General features: G+C 42.1%; 1 protein-coding gene across 2 annotated transcripts in view; it reads left to right on the top strand.

Annotated features, from left to right (window-relative positions):
* The window catches only part of ABRAXAS2 (abraxas 2, BRISC complex subunit), a 29,906-nt gene that overhangs the window by 3,877 nt on the left and 11,103 nt on the right, over positions 1 to 14,926 (top strand). For both annotated transcript variants that reach the window (XM_017497855.2, XM_017497854.2), the window contains exons 2-5: positions 1,137 to 1,227; positions 6,747 to 6,783; positions 9,065 to 9,131; positions 14,316 to 14,506. In XM_017497855.2, the coding sequence (XP_017353344.1) occupies positions 1,137 to 1,227; positions 6,747 to 6,783; positions 9,065 to 9,131; positions 14,316 to 14,506 (386 nt within the window). The remainder of the gene's footprint in view (positions 1 to 1,136; positions 1,228 to 6,746; positions 6,784 to 9,064; positions 9,132 to 14,315; positions 14,507 to 14,926) is intronic.

The raw sequence follows: 14,926 nt of genomic DNA, 5'->3' as shown, positions 1-14,926 counted from the left end.
TTCCCCTCCTATAGCTTCTCACTAAACTGGAAATGTTTTTAAACTAGGAAATTTCATTAATTGATTTGAAGGGTGAACTTAGAATAGAAGGATATATAGTACAAAGGCATTGTTTCAACAAATTTATTCAACCAGTGTTAGCGAGGCACCTACTAAGTGTTAGGCATTGTGCTGGGTGCTGAGACAGAGCAGTGAACAAGCACAAAGTCCCTGCTCTCATGGACTTTACATTCTGGCAAGGGATAATAAATGCATTTATTTATAAATATATAATATGATGGATAGTGAGAAGACTAAGAAGATAAAGACTGTAAGGTAAAGTGGGCAGATGCTATTTCCATGAAGTTGATCGGGCAAGGCTTCTCTGATAGGGTGCCATTTGAGTAAAGACCTGAATGCAGGAAAGGAGGAAGCCCTGGGCTGTCTGGGCAGAGAGATTCCAGGACAGCTTCTCAGTTCACCCTCTGTACAGGAAAGTTACTTTAGGATTTAGAGTATGTCTTCTCCCAGCTGTGCTTGTGCAGAACATGGTTGCAAGTACACAAAGAGTCGGTAATAAGCCAGTAATCTAGAATCAACAGTGGTGGTAAATGCCCTCCAAAACTGTAAATCAGTTAACCTCTGCATTTATTAAATAAAAATGTTCATGTGGATGATAGGAAATTTAATTGTTTTGCTAAAATCCTAATTTTCTATGCCAGCCTGTATAAAAGCATTTACTTGTCATTATGTTAGCTTTATCTTTTCATCATCAGCAACGTTTTTATGACAATGAAATACATTGTATGTGATTTCAAGAAAACAACTTTGAAATGTTTCTACTTCCTGAGTTTTTTAACATTGGTTATGATACTTAAGATTTAGGTGATGAAATTAACTTTTCAAAAGACAGGGAAGAGTTGAAGGGATTAAAATAATATTTTATCTTGTTATAGAATCCTTTTTTGGAACAATCCAATTAATAGATATGGCTCAGATTGCTTTATTTGTTGGTTTATAGAACAGTGGTTCACATGGGAAGCTTGTTTGGATTATTGTGAAAATCGCTATAAGTTTGTATGACCTCAGTTCCTCTTAATTTCAGTAAAAGTCATTTTTATTTTTAGTCTACAACTATTTTCTTTTATTACTTTTAGGAAGGATTTTTGCTGGGAGAGGTAAGACAAGAGGAAACCTTTAGCATCAGTGACTCACAAATCAGCAACACAGAATTTCTGCAAGTAATTGGTAAGTAAATACCTTTTTTGTGTATTTACCCACTGTTTGTTTTGTTGTTTTACCATTAACTGATTTTATCCTAAAGAGTATATAGAAAAAAAAAAACTAAAATAAGGCCGAGGTGGTAGTTCATGCCTGTCCAGCATTTTGGGAGGCCGAGGCGGGCAGATCACCTGAAGTCAGGAGTTTGAGACCAGCCTGGCCAACATGGTGAAACCCCTTCTCTACTAAAATACAAAAATTTGTCAGGCATGGTGGCAGGTACCTGTTATCCCAGCTACTCGGGAGACTGAGGCAAGAGAATCGCTTGAACCCGGGAGGCAGAGGTTGCAGTTAGCCAAGATCACACCATTGCACTCCAGCCTGGGTGACAAGAGCCAGACTTTGTCTCAAAAAAAAGAAAAAAGAAAAACACTAAAATTATTTGCACTAATAAATGATATGAGATATTTTCATGTCAGTATAAAGTCAGAGAGGCCCGGCGCCATGGCTCATGCCTATAATCCCACCACTTTGGGAGACCGAGACTGGCGGATTACCTGAGGTCAGGAGTTTGAGACCAGCCTGACCAACATGTTGAAACCCTGTCTCTACTAAAAATAAAAAATTAGCCAGGTGTGGTGATGCATGCCTGTAATCCCAGCTACTCAGGAAGCTGAGGTAGATTTGCTTGAACCGGGGACACAGAGGTTGCGGTGAGCCAAGATTGCCCCACTGCACTCCAGCCTGGGCAACAAAGTGAAACTGGCTCAAAAAAAAAAAAAAAAAAAAAAAAAAAAAAAGAGAAAACAGAGTGTCTTATAATTTTGGGTCTTCTATAAAGTATTCCTTACCCACCAATGGGGGTGACTTTTACTGAATTGCTGTGTGACCACTTGAGTGAACCACCACAAACCTCAGGTTTCCAAATTAGGCTCTTCCCATTGCCATTATCACCTTGTACTATGATGAATGCATGTATTGTGCTGGTCCTTCTAAAGGGATCCAGCAAGAATGTTTACATGTGTTTACATGGGATGTTTGCTAAACCTATACAGCCTTCTGAGGGATAAGCCAAATACCCATTTTGGAGGAGAGATCTGGGGAGGATGAAGGCGCCTTTATAGATATAGATGCACCTCCTCTCTCTGGATCAGTCTCCTTTTGATAAATGGAGGCCACAGTCCTTTCGAGTAAACTTCAGGCAAATCACCAAACCGCATATCCTAATACTCTGAACAAAGCAAGGAACTTTTCATTTATTTATGCAGCAAACGTTTATTGAAGAACTTTCATATGTGAGGCATGTGCTGTGCAGTGAAGGAAATCCCCAGAATCACCCCTGCCTTCTAGAGCTGTGAGCAGGATTAGACAGGCAGGAAGAAATACCAGACCGTGCAAGAAGAGTGCTGTAAGAAAGTAACAAAGAAAATCCCCAAGTTCCCAAAGGAGAGAGAAAACTGCTAATGGGGAGATGAGTAGAGATGCCAGTAAGGAGGTAACCCTAATGGGCAGTACATTCATGGGAGCACAGAACGAGGACTGCAGAGAACATAAGGGAATCTGGCCTGTTTGATGACTAAAATACAGATAAGTGGGGATGAGTGGTTTGTGGTTTGAAATACTGTTGGCTCACTGGGCATGGTGTATCACCCCTGAAATCCCAGCACTGTGGAAGGCCAAGGCGGGCGAATCACCTGAGGTCGAGAGTTTGAGACCAATCTGACCAACATGGAGAAACCCCATCTTTACTAAAAATACAAAATTAGCTGGGCATGGTGACACATGCCTGTAACCGCAGCTACTCAGGAAGCTGAGGCAAGGGAATCACTTGAACCTGGGAGACAGAGGTTGCAGTGAGCCGAGATTGTGCCATTGCACTCCAGCTTTAGCAACAAGAGTGAAATTCCATCTCAAAGAGAAAAAAAAAGAAAAAAATGCTGTTGGCAAGTTTGGTCATGTTGCAAGCAAATAATTTCAAGCTTGTTCTGATAGGTTTCTAGGACGTGGGGTAGGGGACAAGGGTGTGGGTTTTGTTTGTTTGTTTGTTTGTTTTGAGATGCAGTCTCATTCTGTCACCCAGGCTGGAATGCAGTAGTGCTGTCTCGGCTCACTGCAACCTCTGCCTCCTGGGTTAAAGTGATTCTCCTGCCTGAGCTTCCTGAGCAGCTGGGTTTATAGGTGCGCACCACCAAGCCTGGCTAATTTTTGTGTTTTTAGTAAATACAGTTTCACCATGTTAGTCAGACTGGTCTCGAACTCCTGACCCCAATTGATCCACCTGCCTCAGCCTCCCAAAGTGCTGGGATTACAAGCAAGAGCTACCTGTGCCTGGCCCCAAGGGTTTGTATTGAGGTTAGGTTAGGATTGGAGGAATCAAGAGACTGAACTGCCTCCTAATGCAGGCTTGCCAAACCCATGTCTCGTAGGCTGCATACAGCTCACAACAGCTTTGAATGCAGCCCAACACAAATTTGTAAACTTTCTTAAAACATTATGAGATTTTTTTGCAATTTTTTTAAAGCTCATCAGCTATTGTTAGTATATTTTATGTGTGGCTCAAGACTATTATTCTTGCAGTGTGACCCAGGAAAGCCAAAAGATTGGATACCCTTGCCCTAATGGATCAAAACTATCAAACCCACTCATCACATTATTGACTTCTTTACTAAGTAAAGGCTTGAGGGCAGGTGCTGTTGCTCATACCTGTAATCCCAACACTTTGGGAGGCTGAGGCAGGAGGGTTGCTTGAGACCAGGAGTTCAAGACCAGCCTAGGCAAGGTGGCAAGACCCTGTCTCTACAAGAGATTTTTACAGTTAGGTGTGGTGATGTGTTCCTGTCCTGTAGTCCCAGCTACTCAGGAGGCTGAGGTGGGAGGATTGCTTGTGCCTGAAAGTTTGAGGCTACAGTGAACTGTGATCATACCAATGCACTCCAGCCTGGGCAACAGAGCAAGATCTCATCTCAAAAAAGAAAAAAGACTTGGTCTATGTCAGATGGTATAGCTAGTCCTTCATCAAGGGTGTTTTTGTTTTGCCTCATTCTTTAAAATCCTAAAACAGAATTTTGTTTCTTAGAACATCTGTGGAGTTATTTATTATATGCATCTGGGTTTTCAAACATACTCTGGTAGGTGAAGGTTAAATTGCCAGCTGCAGTTAATGGACGGCAAACCATGAAAGAAAGACCTATTCTCTGGCATGATCACAAAAATAGCACTTCTGATTAAAACCCTGGCTTTATTTATTTTTAAAGAAATAAAATGATAAAATAATTTAAATTCTTTTTTTTTTTTTTTGAGACCAAGTTTTGCACTTGTTGCCCAGGATGGAGTGCAATGGCATGATCTCACACCCTCCACCTCCTGAGTTCAAGCAGTTCTCTTGCCTCAGCCTCCTGAGTAGCTGGGATTACAGGCATGCACCACCACGCCTGGCTAATTTTGTATTTTTAGTAGAGACAGGGTCTCACTATATTGTCCAGGCTAGCCCTGAACTCCTGGCCTCAAGCGATCCTCCTACCTTGGCCTTCGAAAATGTTACAGGTGTGAGCCACCTCACTCACTATATTTATTTTTAAACAAAAAACGTTACAATGGGAACAACAAATTTAAGATACTAGCAAACATTTTGTCCATGAGATCCATAATCGTTTCAATAAACTGAATGTCACTAATAAGTTAAAGATTGTACAGCAAAAGATAGGAGAGCCCTCAGCCTGAGCCCAGGAGATTGAGGGTGCAGTGAACTGTGATCATGCTGCTGAATTCCAGCCTGGGTGGAGCAAGACCTTGTCTCAAAAATAGATAAATATATATATGAAAACATAAACTGGGAACTCTGGAAAACCTGGGTTGAAAAGTCAAACATTAGGTGAAGTGCATTGAGTAATATTCACTACCAGTTGTATAAAGAGATTTTCTGGCATAGCTTATCCTCCAGAATAAAAATTTTTATTTATTTATTTATTTATTGAGATGGAATCTTGCTCTGTTGCCAGGCTGCCAGGCCGGAGTGCAGTGGCATGATCGTGCCTCACCGTAATCTCTGCCTCCCAGGTTCAAGCGATTCTCCTGCCTCAGCGTCCCAAGTAGGTGTTAGTATAGCTGGGACTATAGGCACACAGGACCATGCCCAGCTGATTTTTCCATATTTTAGTAGAGATGGGGCTTCACCATGTTGGGTAGGATGGTCTTGATCTGATCTGCCTGCCTCAGCCTCCTAAAGTGCTGGGATCATAGGCGTGAGCCACCATACTCGGCCTCTATCATTTTTAGTGATAAAAGGAAGCAAATATTTCTAGATGAGGTTTTATTTATTTATTTTTTTGAGATGCAGTCTCTCTCTGTCACCCAGACTGGAGTGATTCTCCCACACTTTAGCCTCCCAAGTAGCTGGAATTATAGGCACCCACCATCATGCCTGGCTGATTTTTGTATTTTTAGTAGAGACAGGGTTTCACCATGTTGGCCAGGCTAGTTTTGAACCCCTGATCTCAGGTGATCCACCCACCTCGGCCTCCCAAAGTGCTGGGATTACAGGTGTGAGCCACCATGCCTGGCCTAATTTTACTTTTTTTTTTTTTTTTTTGAGACAGAGTCTTGCTCTGTCACCAGGTGCCAGGCTGGAGTGCAGTGGCGTGATCTCGGCTCACTGCAACCTCTGCCTCCCGGGTTCAAGCAATTCTCCTGCCTCAGCCTCTTGAGTAGCTGGGACTACAGATGCGTGCCACCACACCCAGCTAATTTTTTGTTTGTTTGTTTTGTTTTTCGAGACGGAGTTTCACTCATTCACCCAGGGTAGAGTGCAATGGCGCGATCTCGGCTCACCTCAACCTCCGCCTCCTGAGTTCAAGCAATTCTCCTACCTCAGCCTCCCGAGTAGCTGGGACTACAGGTGCACGCCACCATGCCCAGCTAATTTTTGTATTTTTAGTAGAGACAAGGTTTCACTATGTTGGCCAGTATGGTCTCGACCTCTTGACCTCGTGATCTGCCTGCCTAGGCCTCCCAAAGTGCTGGGATTACAGGCATGAGTCACCACGCCCAGCCTATTTTTACTTTTTAGTGTATAAGACTAGTCAAGTGAAGTAGTGGGGAGGGGGTAAAGAGTAGAACAACGGTTCAGGTCTATAACCATAAACAATCAGTTGAGATAACTCTACCTTCAGACCAGCCGAGGTGAGGGTTAGCTAACTGTCTAGCTAGGCAAATGAACTTTTCTTTCCTTTTTTTTTAAAATAGACAAGGTTGAATAAGGCACACAATAGCTGCGTATTCCTGAATAATATCTTTCAGATATGTGCCCTTCATACATGGACAAATAGAACTTTGGTTCTGTAGTCTCCTTTATTCTGAGAGTGTGTCACTCAGGGTGAGTGTTCAGAAGTCACCCTGCCCTTACTAGTGGACACATAGCAACTGTTTGGCAGAGGAAAAAACTGTCTTTGTTGTCAGAGATTTTGGTTTAACAAAAAATCCTGAGCTATTTTATAGTTGCCCATGCCTTTCATGATTAACTAAGATGTATTTCCTCTTTCTAATTACAGAAATCCACAACCATCAGCCTTGTTCAAAACTTTTTAGGTAAGCCACATGTAAGCTTTTAGTCCTTATTAAAAGGATTGATTGATGAAAAACTGGTGAACTTAGGCGTGTAGCTGATTGTGGCTGTAAAGTTGCGAGGGTGCCCAAATCCATGTATTTATTGAGTGCTATGTACACAGCACTGTGTTAGGTGAGGAGAGGGGAAGGGGGAGAGTGGAAGTTGTGGCCTTAGTGATTCAGAATCACTCAGCCTATCCAGAGCTCTTCAATTACAGAGAACAAAATTAATCAACATAAAATAACTTAATGGATGTTTTTAAGAGGAATAAGAAGTGTTTAATGTTCAACTTTAAAAATGTAGGAAAAAGGAGCATAAAACTTTCTTTTTGTGTTTGTTTAAGTTAATACAGTAGTCCCTGCTTATCCTTGGGGGATATGTGCCAAAGCTCCCAGAAATTGTGGATAGGGCTGAACCCTGTCTATATGTACTACGGTTTTTCCTATAGATACATACCTTTGATGAAGTTCCACTTATGAATGAGACACAGTAAGAGATGCTTGAAGTTATGTGAATGTGCTCGCTCACTCTCCCTTCTCTTCACAAGGGAGAAAAGATACAACAGAAGGATCTGGAAAGTTCAGGGTCTCTTACTCACTGGACTTCCCCCGCAAAGCACCACCAGGCCTATGCCCCCTTTCTCAGCCCCAAACCCTTTCACCTAATGGCTAGGGTCATGATTTCAACTCTATGTTTCATAAAACTCCCTGAGACCCTACTTCTTACCCCTTCCCAGAAGCCAGGCAAATTCTTTCTTTCTGGCACTGCCCACATGATTATAATCAGTGTTCTTGATCAGCACTTCCTTCTGTAACACCAGCCAGCCCTTTCTGCTTAGCTCTTCCTGCTGTGTGTTCCCTATAGCTTTCACCCTGACCACTCCCCCACTGTCAGCTGGCCCAAACACCTAGCCCCCTTGCACCCAAGAGCCCCTGGGGACCTGTGTCACATTCACCCCCCAACATCCACCCCCACCTATTGATTGCTTCAGAGAATTGTCATCATGCAAGATAGCTACCTATAAAGGAAGCCAACGATGGCTGAGAACCTTGCCTCTTTTAGATTTACACTTAACTGAAAGAAGACTGGGGAAGCAAGACGAGCAGCCAGCAGTTCATTTGAGTGGAATCTCCAAGCAAGTGAAATTGTTTAGACTCTGGTTCACACATTGCCTCTGTCTGGTCTACGAAGGTGTCTGATTTGGTCCTGACTATCCAAAGCCTCACTAAGTGTACCCTGCCTAGCCTTCTGAGGAGTCATTAAAATACCAGCAGCAAAGTGGTACCAGAACATGGATTTGAGTTTAAAGAATAGACTCAATTATTAGAGCCAAAAGAAACCTTAGATAACATGTCTATTCCAAACTCCTTATTTTGCAAAAAATGAAATGGAAACCAGGTTAAGTGACTTGCCCTAGATCATACAGTAAGAAACAGAACTAGAGCTGGAGCTTGTGTCTCTTACCTTCCAAGTCAGTGTTTTTTTGTTTCTGTTTGTTTGTTTGTTTGTTTGTTTACCATATCTTGAACTCCTTTCTGGCTTAGAAGGCCTGACTGAGCCTATGGTAGTAGGGAGAGGTAGAGGGGTGGCCTTCCCAATCCCAAGTTCAGTGGTAGAGGAGGCCCACCCGTCATGGTCATGTTGGTCTCTTTTGGAGGTGATTATATTAGGTTTGAAGCTAGCCAGACCTGGCTTCAAATTCTAGTCCTTCTGTCTGCCAGCTCTGTGATTTGGAGAAAGTCACTTGGCCTTCATGCGTTTATCTACAAAATTGGAAATACAATTTGTGGAATTGTTGGGTCAAACTAATACCTCCCAGCACTGAGGCAAGAAGGGGATGAAACAGCCTGAGGAAGTATGCAGCCCAGTGTCTTCTTACACGTTCAACAAATGCTTATTTCCCTTCTTCGTTTCTCAGAAAATGAGCTGCTAGGTTATCTTTTTTTCATAAGTAATTGATACCTAGAAACAAAGAAAAGATGTCACAGCCATTTGAAACCCCACATTTTATAATTACTTGCTATCAACACCTCCCACGTGTGGAAATAATATCATTTGAATGTAGCAATCTCTTGAGTATTCTTCAATGCAAAAGGTACCTCATTTCAGAAAAGCATTTAGACTGATTTCTCTTTATGTACCTATGTAAGGTGAGAAATTAGGTCTTCATTAGGGTTAGCTGTCCCATAGGCACATGTAGCTAAGCGTGTCTATGTCACAATACTATATGGTTTTAATAAAATATTTTTTTCTCTTAAACAGTTTTTATGACTACGCAAGCAAGGTGAATGAGGAGAGTCTGGATAGGATTCTTAAAGATCGGAGGAAGGTGTGTTCTGTTTGTTGCCCAGCATGATTCTGAAGTCATTCCTTATCACCCAAAGCTAAAACCAGACAGGAATGTAAAATGGAACAATGAGATGTATGGTAATATTTAAGAGTTTTGTTAACCTATGTAGATTTTTTGATATATTAATATAAAAAAATTTAGATATTTATAGCATGATTCCATTAGGTAAAAATTAGAAGGAAAGCATGAACTATAATCTGGACAGTTAACAGTAGTTCATTTGACTCTAGGTGGTTCTTTCTGCTTTGTAATTAAAAACATAATTTTGCAGGTATTTAATATACATACATTAATCTTAAAATCAGAAAAAGTATTTCTGAAAAATGTAAGTTGCAATCAAACAGCTTTGGATAGTTTACTCTTTCAAGTTCAATTAAAGTTGAACACAGGCTAGGTACAGTGGCTGACACCTGTCATCCCAGCACTTTGGGAGAGAAGGCAGGTGAATCACCTGAGGTCAGGAGTTCAAGACCAGCCTGCGCAACATGGTGAAACTCCATCTCTACTAAAAATACAAAAAAGTAAGCTGGATGTGGTGGCGTGCACCTGTAGTCCCAGCCACTCGGGAGGCTGAGGCATAAGAATTGCTTGAACCTGGGTGGCGGAGGTTGCAGTGAGCCGAGATTGCGCTGTTGCACTCCAGCCTGGGTGAAGAGCGAGACTCTATCTCAGTTTAAAAAGGTTAAACACAGATGTTTTTCCAAAAGGTCATGTGTTTATTATTTCTGTCAACATTTGCATATGACAGTCTAGGTATGTGTAGACTGGGTTATCAAGTCTGAACACAAGTGGAAATAAACCAAAGTTTTATTGCTGCAGTAGTGTCTAATAGTGCCATTTGTAGTTTACTGTGTTGTACTATGTATGAGTTTTACTGTTTTTACCTTGGGATATTAATTCTAGAAAAATAGATCAGTTACTAACCATGTCTTGGGGAAGAAAGTACCAATAAAAGCTTTCAACTTGTCAAACAGGAAACAAAATACCTTTGTTTAACAGCGTCAGGAGTTGGCCTGGCATGGTGGCTCACGCTTGTAATCCAAGCACTTTGGAGGCCAAGGCGGGCGGATCACCTGAGGTCGGGAGTTTAAGACCAGCCTGACCAACATGGTGAAACCCCGTCTTTATTTAAAAAACAAAAACAAAAACCGTGTCAGGAGTTTAACTGCAGTTAGATTAAAACAACAGCCTTTCTAATGTACAAGACTTTCCAAGTACCACTGATGGGCATATTCCATGTAAAAGAGGAAAGAAAAGCAGGTAAGGATAAAAGGAAGAATAGGAAATGTGGAAGGATCGGTCAGAAGACAGGCAAATGGCTCTGTGTATAGTAAGTTCAAGAGGTGCTCCCTCCTGGTAGTCTAACCAAGCTGCCTGCCCAACCAGGAAAGGGTGTTAAAGCAGCCACACACATCATGTGGTCCAGCGCTCTCATTTCAGCAATTTGCCTGGGAGCAGACATTCCGGAATCTCTTAGCCCCAACCTGTCCCTCATCTCTCAGATGCTCCCTTACCTCCTCATTTTTCATATTTTAAATTGTAAATCTTTATACTTAAAATATTTATTTATTTATTTATTCGAGATGGAGTCTGGCTCTGTCACCCAGGCTGCAGTGCAATGGTGCCATCTCAGCTCACTGCAACCTCGACCCCCTGGGTTCAAGTGATTTTTCTGCCTCAGCCTCCCAAGTAGCTGGACTACAGGCGTGCGCCACCACACCCGGCTAATGTTTACATTTTTAGTAGAGACAGGCTTTCACCATGTTGCCCAGGCTGCTCTCGAGCTTGAGTGATACACGTGCCTCGGCCTCCCAAAGTGTTGGGGTTACAGCCATGAGCTCTGCACCTGGCCATGAATCTTTGTTATACTTTCTAAAACTAAAATTTGTTCTATGAAGATTCTTTTTGGAGCACAATTTTTTAGAGCACTCACTACATATTAGAAGTACCAGTAAGTATTTTTTAAAAACAGATTTCAGATTTTTATTTTATTTTTATTTATTTTGAGATGGGAGTTTCATGGTGTCACCCAGGGTGGAATGCACTGGCATGATCTTGGCCCACTGCAGCCTTGACCTCCCCAGGCTCAGATGATCCTCCCATCTCAGCACCCTCTGGTAGCTGGGACTACAGGCATGCACCACCACACCTGGCTAATTTTTTTTGGTTTTTGTTTTTTGAGATGGAGTTTTGCTCTTGTTGCTGGAGTGCAATGGCACGATCTCAGCTCACTGCAACCTCCACCTCCCAGATTCGCGCGATTCTCCTGTCTCAGCCTCCTGAGTAGCTGGGATTACAGGTGCATGCCACCATGTCCAGCTAATTTTTTTTTTTTTTAATTTTGAGATGGAGTTTCGCTCTGTCGCCCAGGCTGGAGTACAATGGTGCGATCTCGGCTCACGGCAACCCCTGCCTCCCAGATTCAAGCGATTCTCCTGCCTCAGCCTCCCGAGTAGCTTGGATTACAGGCAAGTACCATCATGCCTGGCTAATTTTTGTATTTTTAGTAGAGGTGGGGTTTCACCATGTTGGCCAGGCTGGCCTCAAATTCCTGACCTTAGGTGATCCGCCCACCTTGGCTTCCCAAAGTGCTGGGATTACAGGCATGAGCCACCATGCCCAGCCAATTTTTTTGTGTTTTTAGTAGAAATGGGGTTTTGCCATGTTGCTCAGGCTGGTCTCAAAACTCCTGGGCTCAAGTGATCAACCCACCTCAGCCTCCCCAAGTGCTGGGATTACAGGGTGTGAGCCACTGCACCTGGCAGATTTCAAAATAAGTGAGAAAAATGAGTAACGACCATGAACATGAAATTCACAAAACAAAGAAGAAATCAGTCAGGCACAGTGGCTCACGCCTATAATCCCAGCACTTTGGGAGGCTGAGGCAGGCGGATCACTTGAGGTCAGCAGTTTGAGACCAGCCTGGCCAACATGGTGAAACACCGTCTTCACTAAAAATGCAGCTGGTTGTGGTGATAACACTCCTGTAATCCCAGCTGCTTGGAAGGCTGAGGCATGAGAATTGCTTGAACCTGGGAGGTGGAGGTTGCTGTGAGCTAAGATCGTGCTAGTGCACTCTAGCCTGGGCAACAGAGTGAGACTCTGTCTCAAAAAAAAAAAAAAAAAAAAAAAAAAGAAAAAAAAAAAAAAAAAAAAAAAAAAAAAAAAAGCAGCTAGGAAAAAAATGAAATAAAATAGCTCAAATTGGCATAACTGAGAATACTATTAGTCATCCGATAGCCACTTGCAAGATTCTGTTAGTCAATGAGTATTTCATGAAAACAGCCCATGTGCTGAGCACTGATCAGGTCTCTGCAGGAAGGCAGGGGAAGTACCAGGCATGCCTGGGTTCTGCTGAGTAGGGAATTCCAACATACCACAGAGGAGTTAAGTACAGAGTATTGAATATTAGAATGAAATATGCCATGTTCACATACATCAATAGCTCTGTCTAATTGTATCCACATTTTCTTGAAAGGAAAACTACTTTTACCTTTTTTTATGACCACCATCATGTTTAAGTAGAATGTGAAAGCTAGTGTTGCCCAGTGGAAAGAGGCAGGCATGCTGATTCCACGTCTTGGCTGTCACTCATGAGCTGTGTGACTTTGGACAAAACATCTCTTTTATAAGATTATACTGAGGCTGGGCACAGTGGCTCACGCCTGTAATCCCAGCACTTTGGGAGGCTGAGGCGGGTGGATCAGTTAAGGTCAGGAGTTTGAGACCCACCTGGCCAACATGGTAAAACCTCATCTCTACTAAAAATACAAAAATTAGCCAGGCATAGTGGCTCATGCCTATAATCCCAGTTACTTGGGAGGCTGAGGCAGGAGAATCGCTTGAACCTGGGAGGCAGAGATTGCCGTGAGCCGATATTGCGCCGCTGCACTCAGCCTGGGGGAGAGAGAAAGACTCCATCTCAAAAAAAAAAAAAAAAAAGATTATACACTGAAAGAAAGGCTTGGGTTTTCTTTCTATTTAAGGGATATCAGAATTAATTGCTTTAATCTATGGGAAGTTACCTTTTATGTTCAGTAGTACTCATGGAGTTAGGAACTGTTACTGATTTGTTCTTTGGAGTTCTTTGCATGTGATATGAACTCAATGGAGAAAACATTATTCACTTAGTGTGGTGTAATAATTAGTGAAAATATTTGTGACATAGCTGCCTCAGCAAAAGTTGATTTACTTTCTTTCTACATGAAAGTGTCAAAATATCTCAATTTACTATTAATTTTAATATGACACTATTAGATTTAAACTACCTTTACTTCTTAAAACAAGATTTTAACCCAGAGTTTGTTTCAAAGAAGGAAGCTGTATGAAGATTGATCTTCTAATAAAGAATTAAATGTTTTGACAGCAGATGTTTTAAAATTTCAATATATGAAAGAAGAACTCAAACTCATCTTAAATTCAGATTCCTGGCTCTGTCTTAAGGTTCTGATTCTGCAGATTTGGGTGGGGCCCTCCCAGATTTGGGAGTCTGCACTACAGCAGTCTTTCAGATAGCTCTGCAGTCATCTGACTTCTGGACCACCAACAAAGCCCATTATAAGAAGTATTCTTCCAGAGAGCACAACAGTTTCATTAGCCAGTTTAGTTATGCCGTAGTTAGAGCTGACAAAGCTGAACTTCTAAAATAGTTTTATTAAGGTAAAATTGACATATAATAAACTGCACATATTTCAAAAGTATACTCTTACAAGGCTGATGTATGTAACCATCACCATAAGATAATGAGCATCTCTGTCACCTGCAAAAGCTTCCTCTTGCCTTTCCATTCCTACCTTCTCTCCTCATTCCTGTTAACAACTGATCTGCTTTATGTCACTGTAGGTTAGTTTTCCTTTTCTAGAATTTTGTGTAAATAGAATCCTATAACCTGTACTTTTTTTAGTGAGGAGGTATCTAGCTTCTTTCACTCAGCATAATTATTTTGGGACTCATCCATGTTCCTTTTTATGACTAAGCAGGAGTCCAGTGTATGCATAACCACAATTTGTTTATCCCTGCTCCTGCTGATGGACACTTGGGTTGTTTCAATGTGGGGCTATTGCACATAAAGCTGCTGTGAACATTTGTGTGCACGTGTTTGTATGGATACCTTCAGAATTAAATTTGTAAGATTTCACGCAACTTTCCATACTTTTCTTTCAGAAAGTCATCGGGTGGTACAGATTCCGGCGCAACACGCAGCAGCAGATGTCCTACAGAGAGCAGGTTCTTCACAAGCAGCTCACCCGCATCCTCGGCGTGCCTGACCTTGTCTTTCTTCTCTTCAGCTTCATCTCCACTGCCAACAATTCAACTCATGCTTTAGAATACGTACTCTTTAGACCAAATAGAAGGTAAAGCTTGCTTTTCCATCTGCCTCACATATAAGAAGGACGTTGGGACCAGGCACAGTGGCTCGTACCTGTAATCCTAGCACTTGGGGAGACCAGGGCAGGTGTATCATGAGGTCAAGAGACAGAGACCATCCTGACCAACATGGTGAAACCCAGTCTCTACTAAAAATACAAAAATTAGCTGGGCCTGGTGGCATGTGCCTGTAGTCCCAGCTACTGGGGAGACTGAGGCAGGAGAATTGCTAAAACCCAGGAGGCAGAGGTTACAGTGAGCCTAGATTGCGACACTGTACTCCAGCCTGGTGACAGAGCGAGGCTCCATCTCAAAAAATAAAAATAAAAAAGAAGGACGTTGGTACAGGTCTTTGAGGTTCATGTCAAAAATGTGCCTTATAGTGTACTTTATGCTTTTTTTTTTTT

This window comes from Cebus imitator, unplaced genomic scaffold, assembly GCF_001604975.1.
Source record: "Cebus imitator isolate Cc_AM_T3 unplaced genomic scaffold, Cebus_imitator-1.0 Scaffold235, whole genome shotgun sequence".
Classification (NCBI taxonomy): domain Eukaryota; kingdom Metazoa; phylum Chordata; class Mammalia; order Primates; family Cebidae; genus Cebus; species Cebus imitator.
This window is presented reverse-complemented; position numbering and strand designations above follow the sequence as displayed.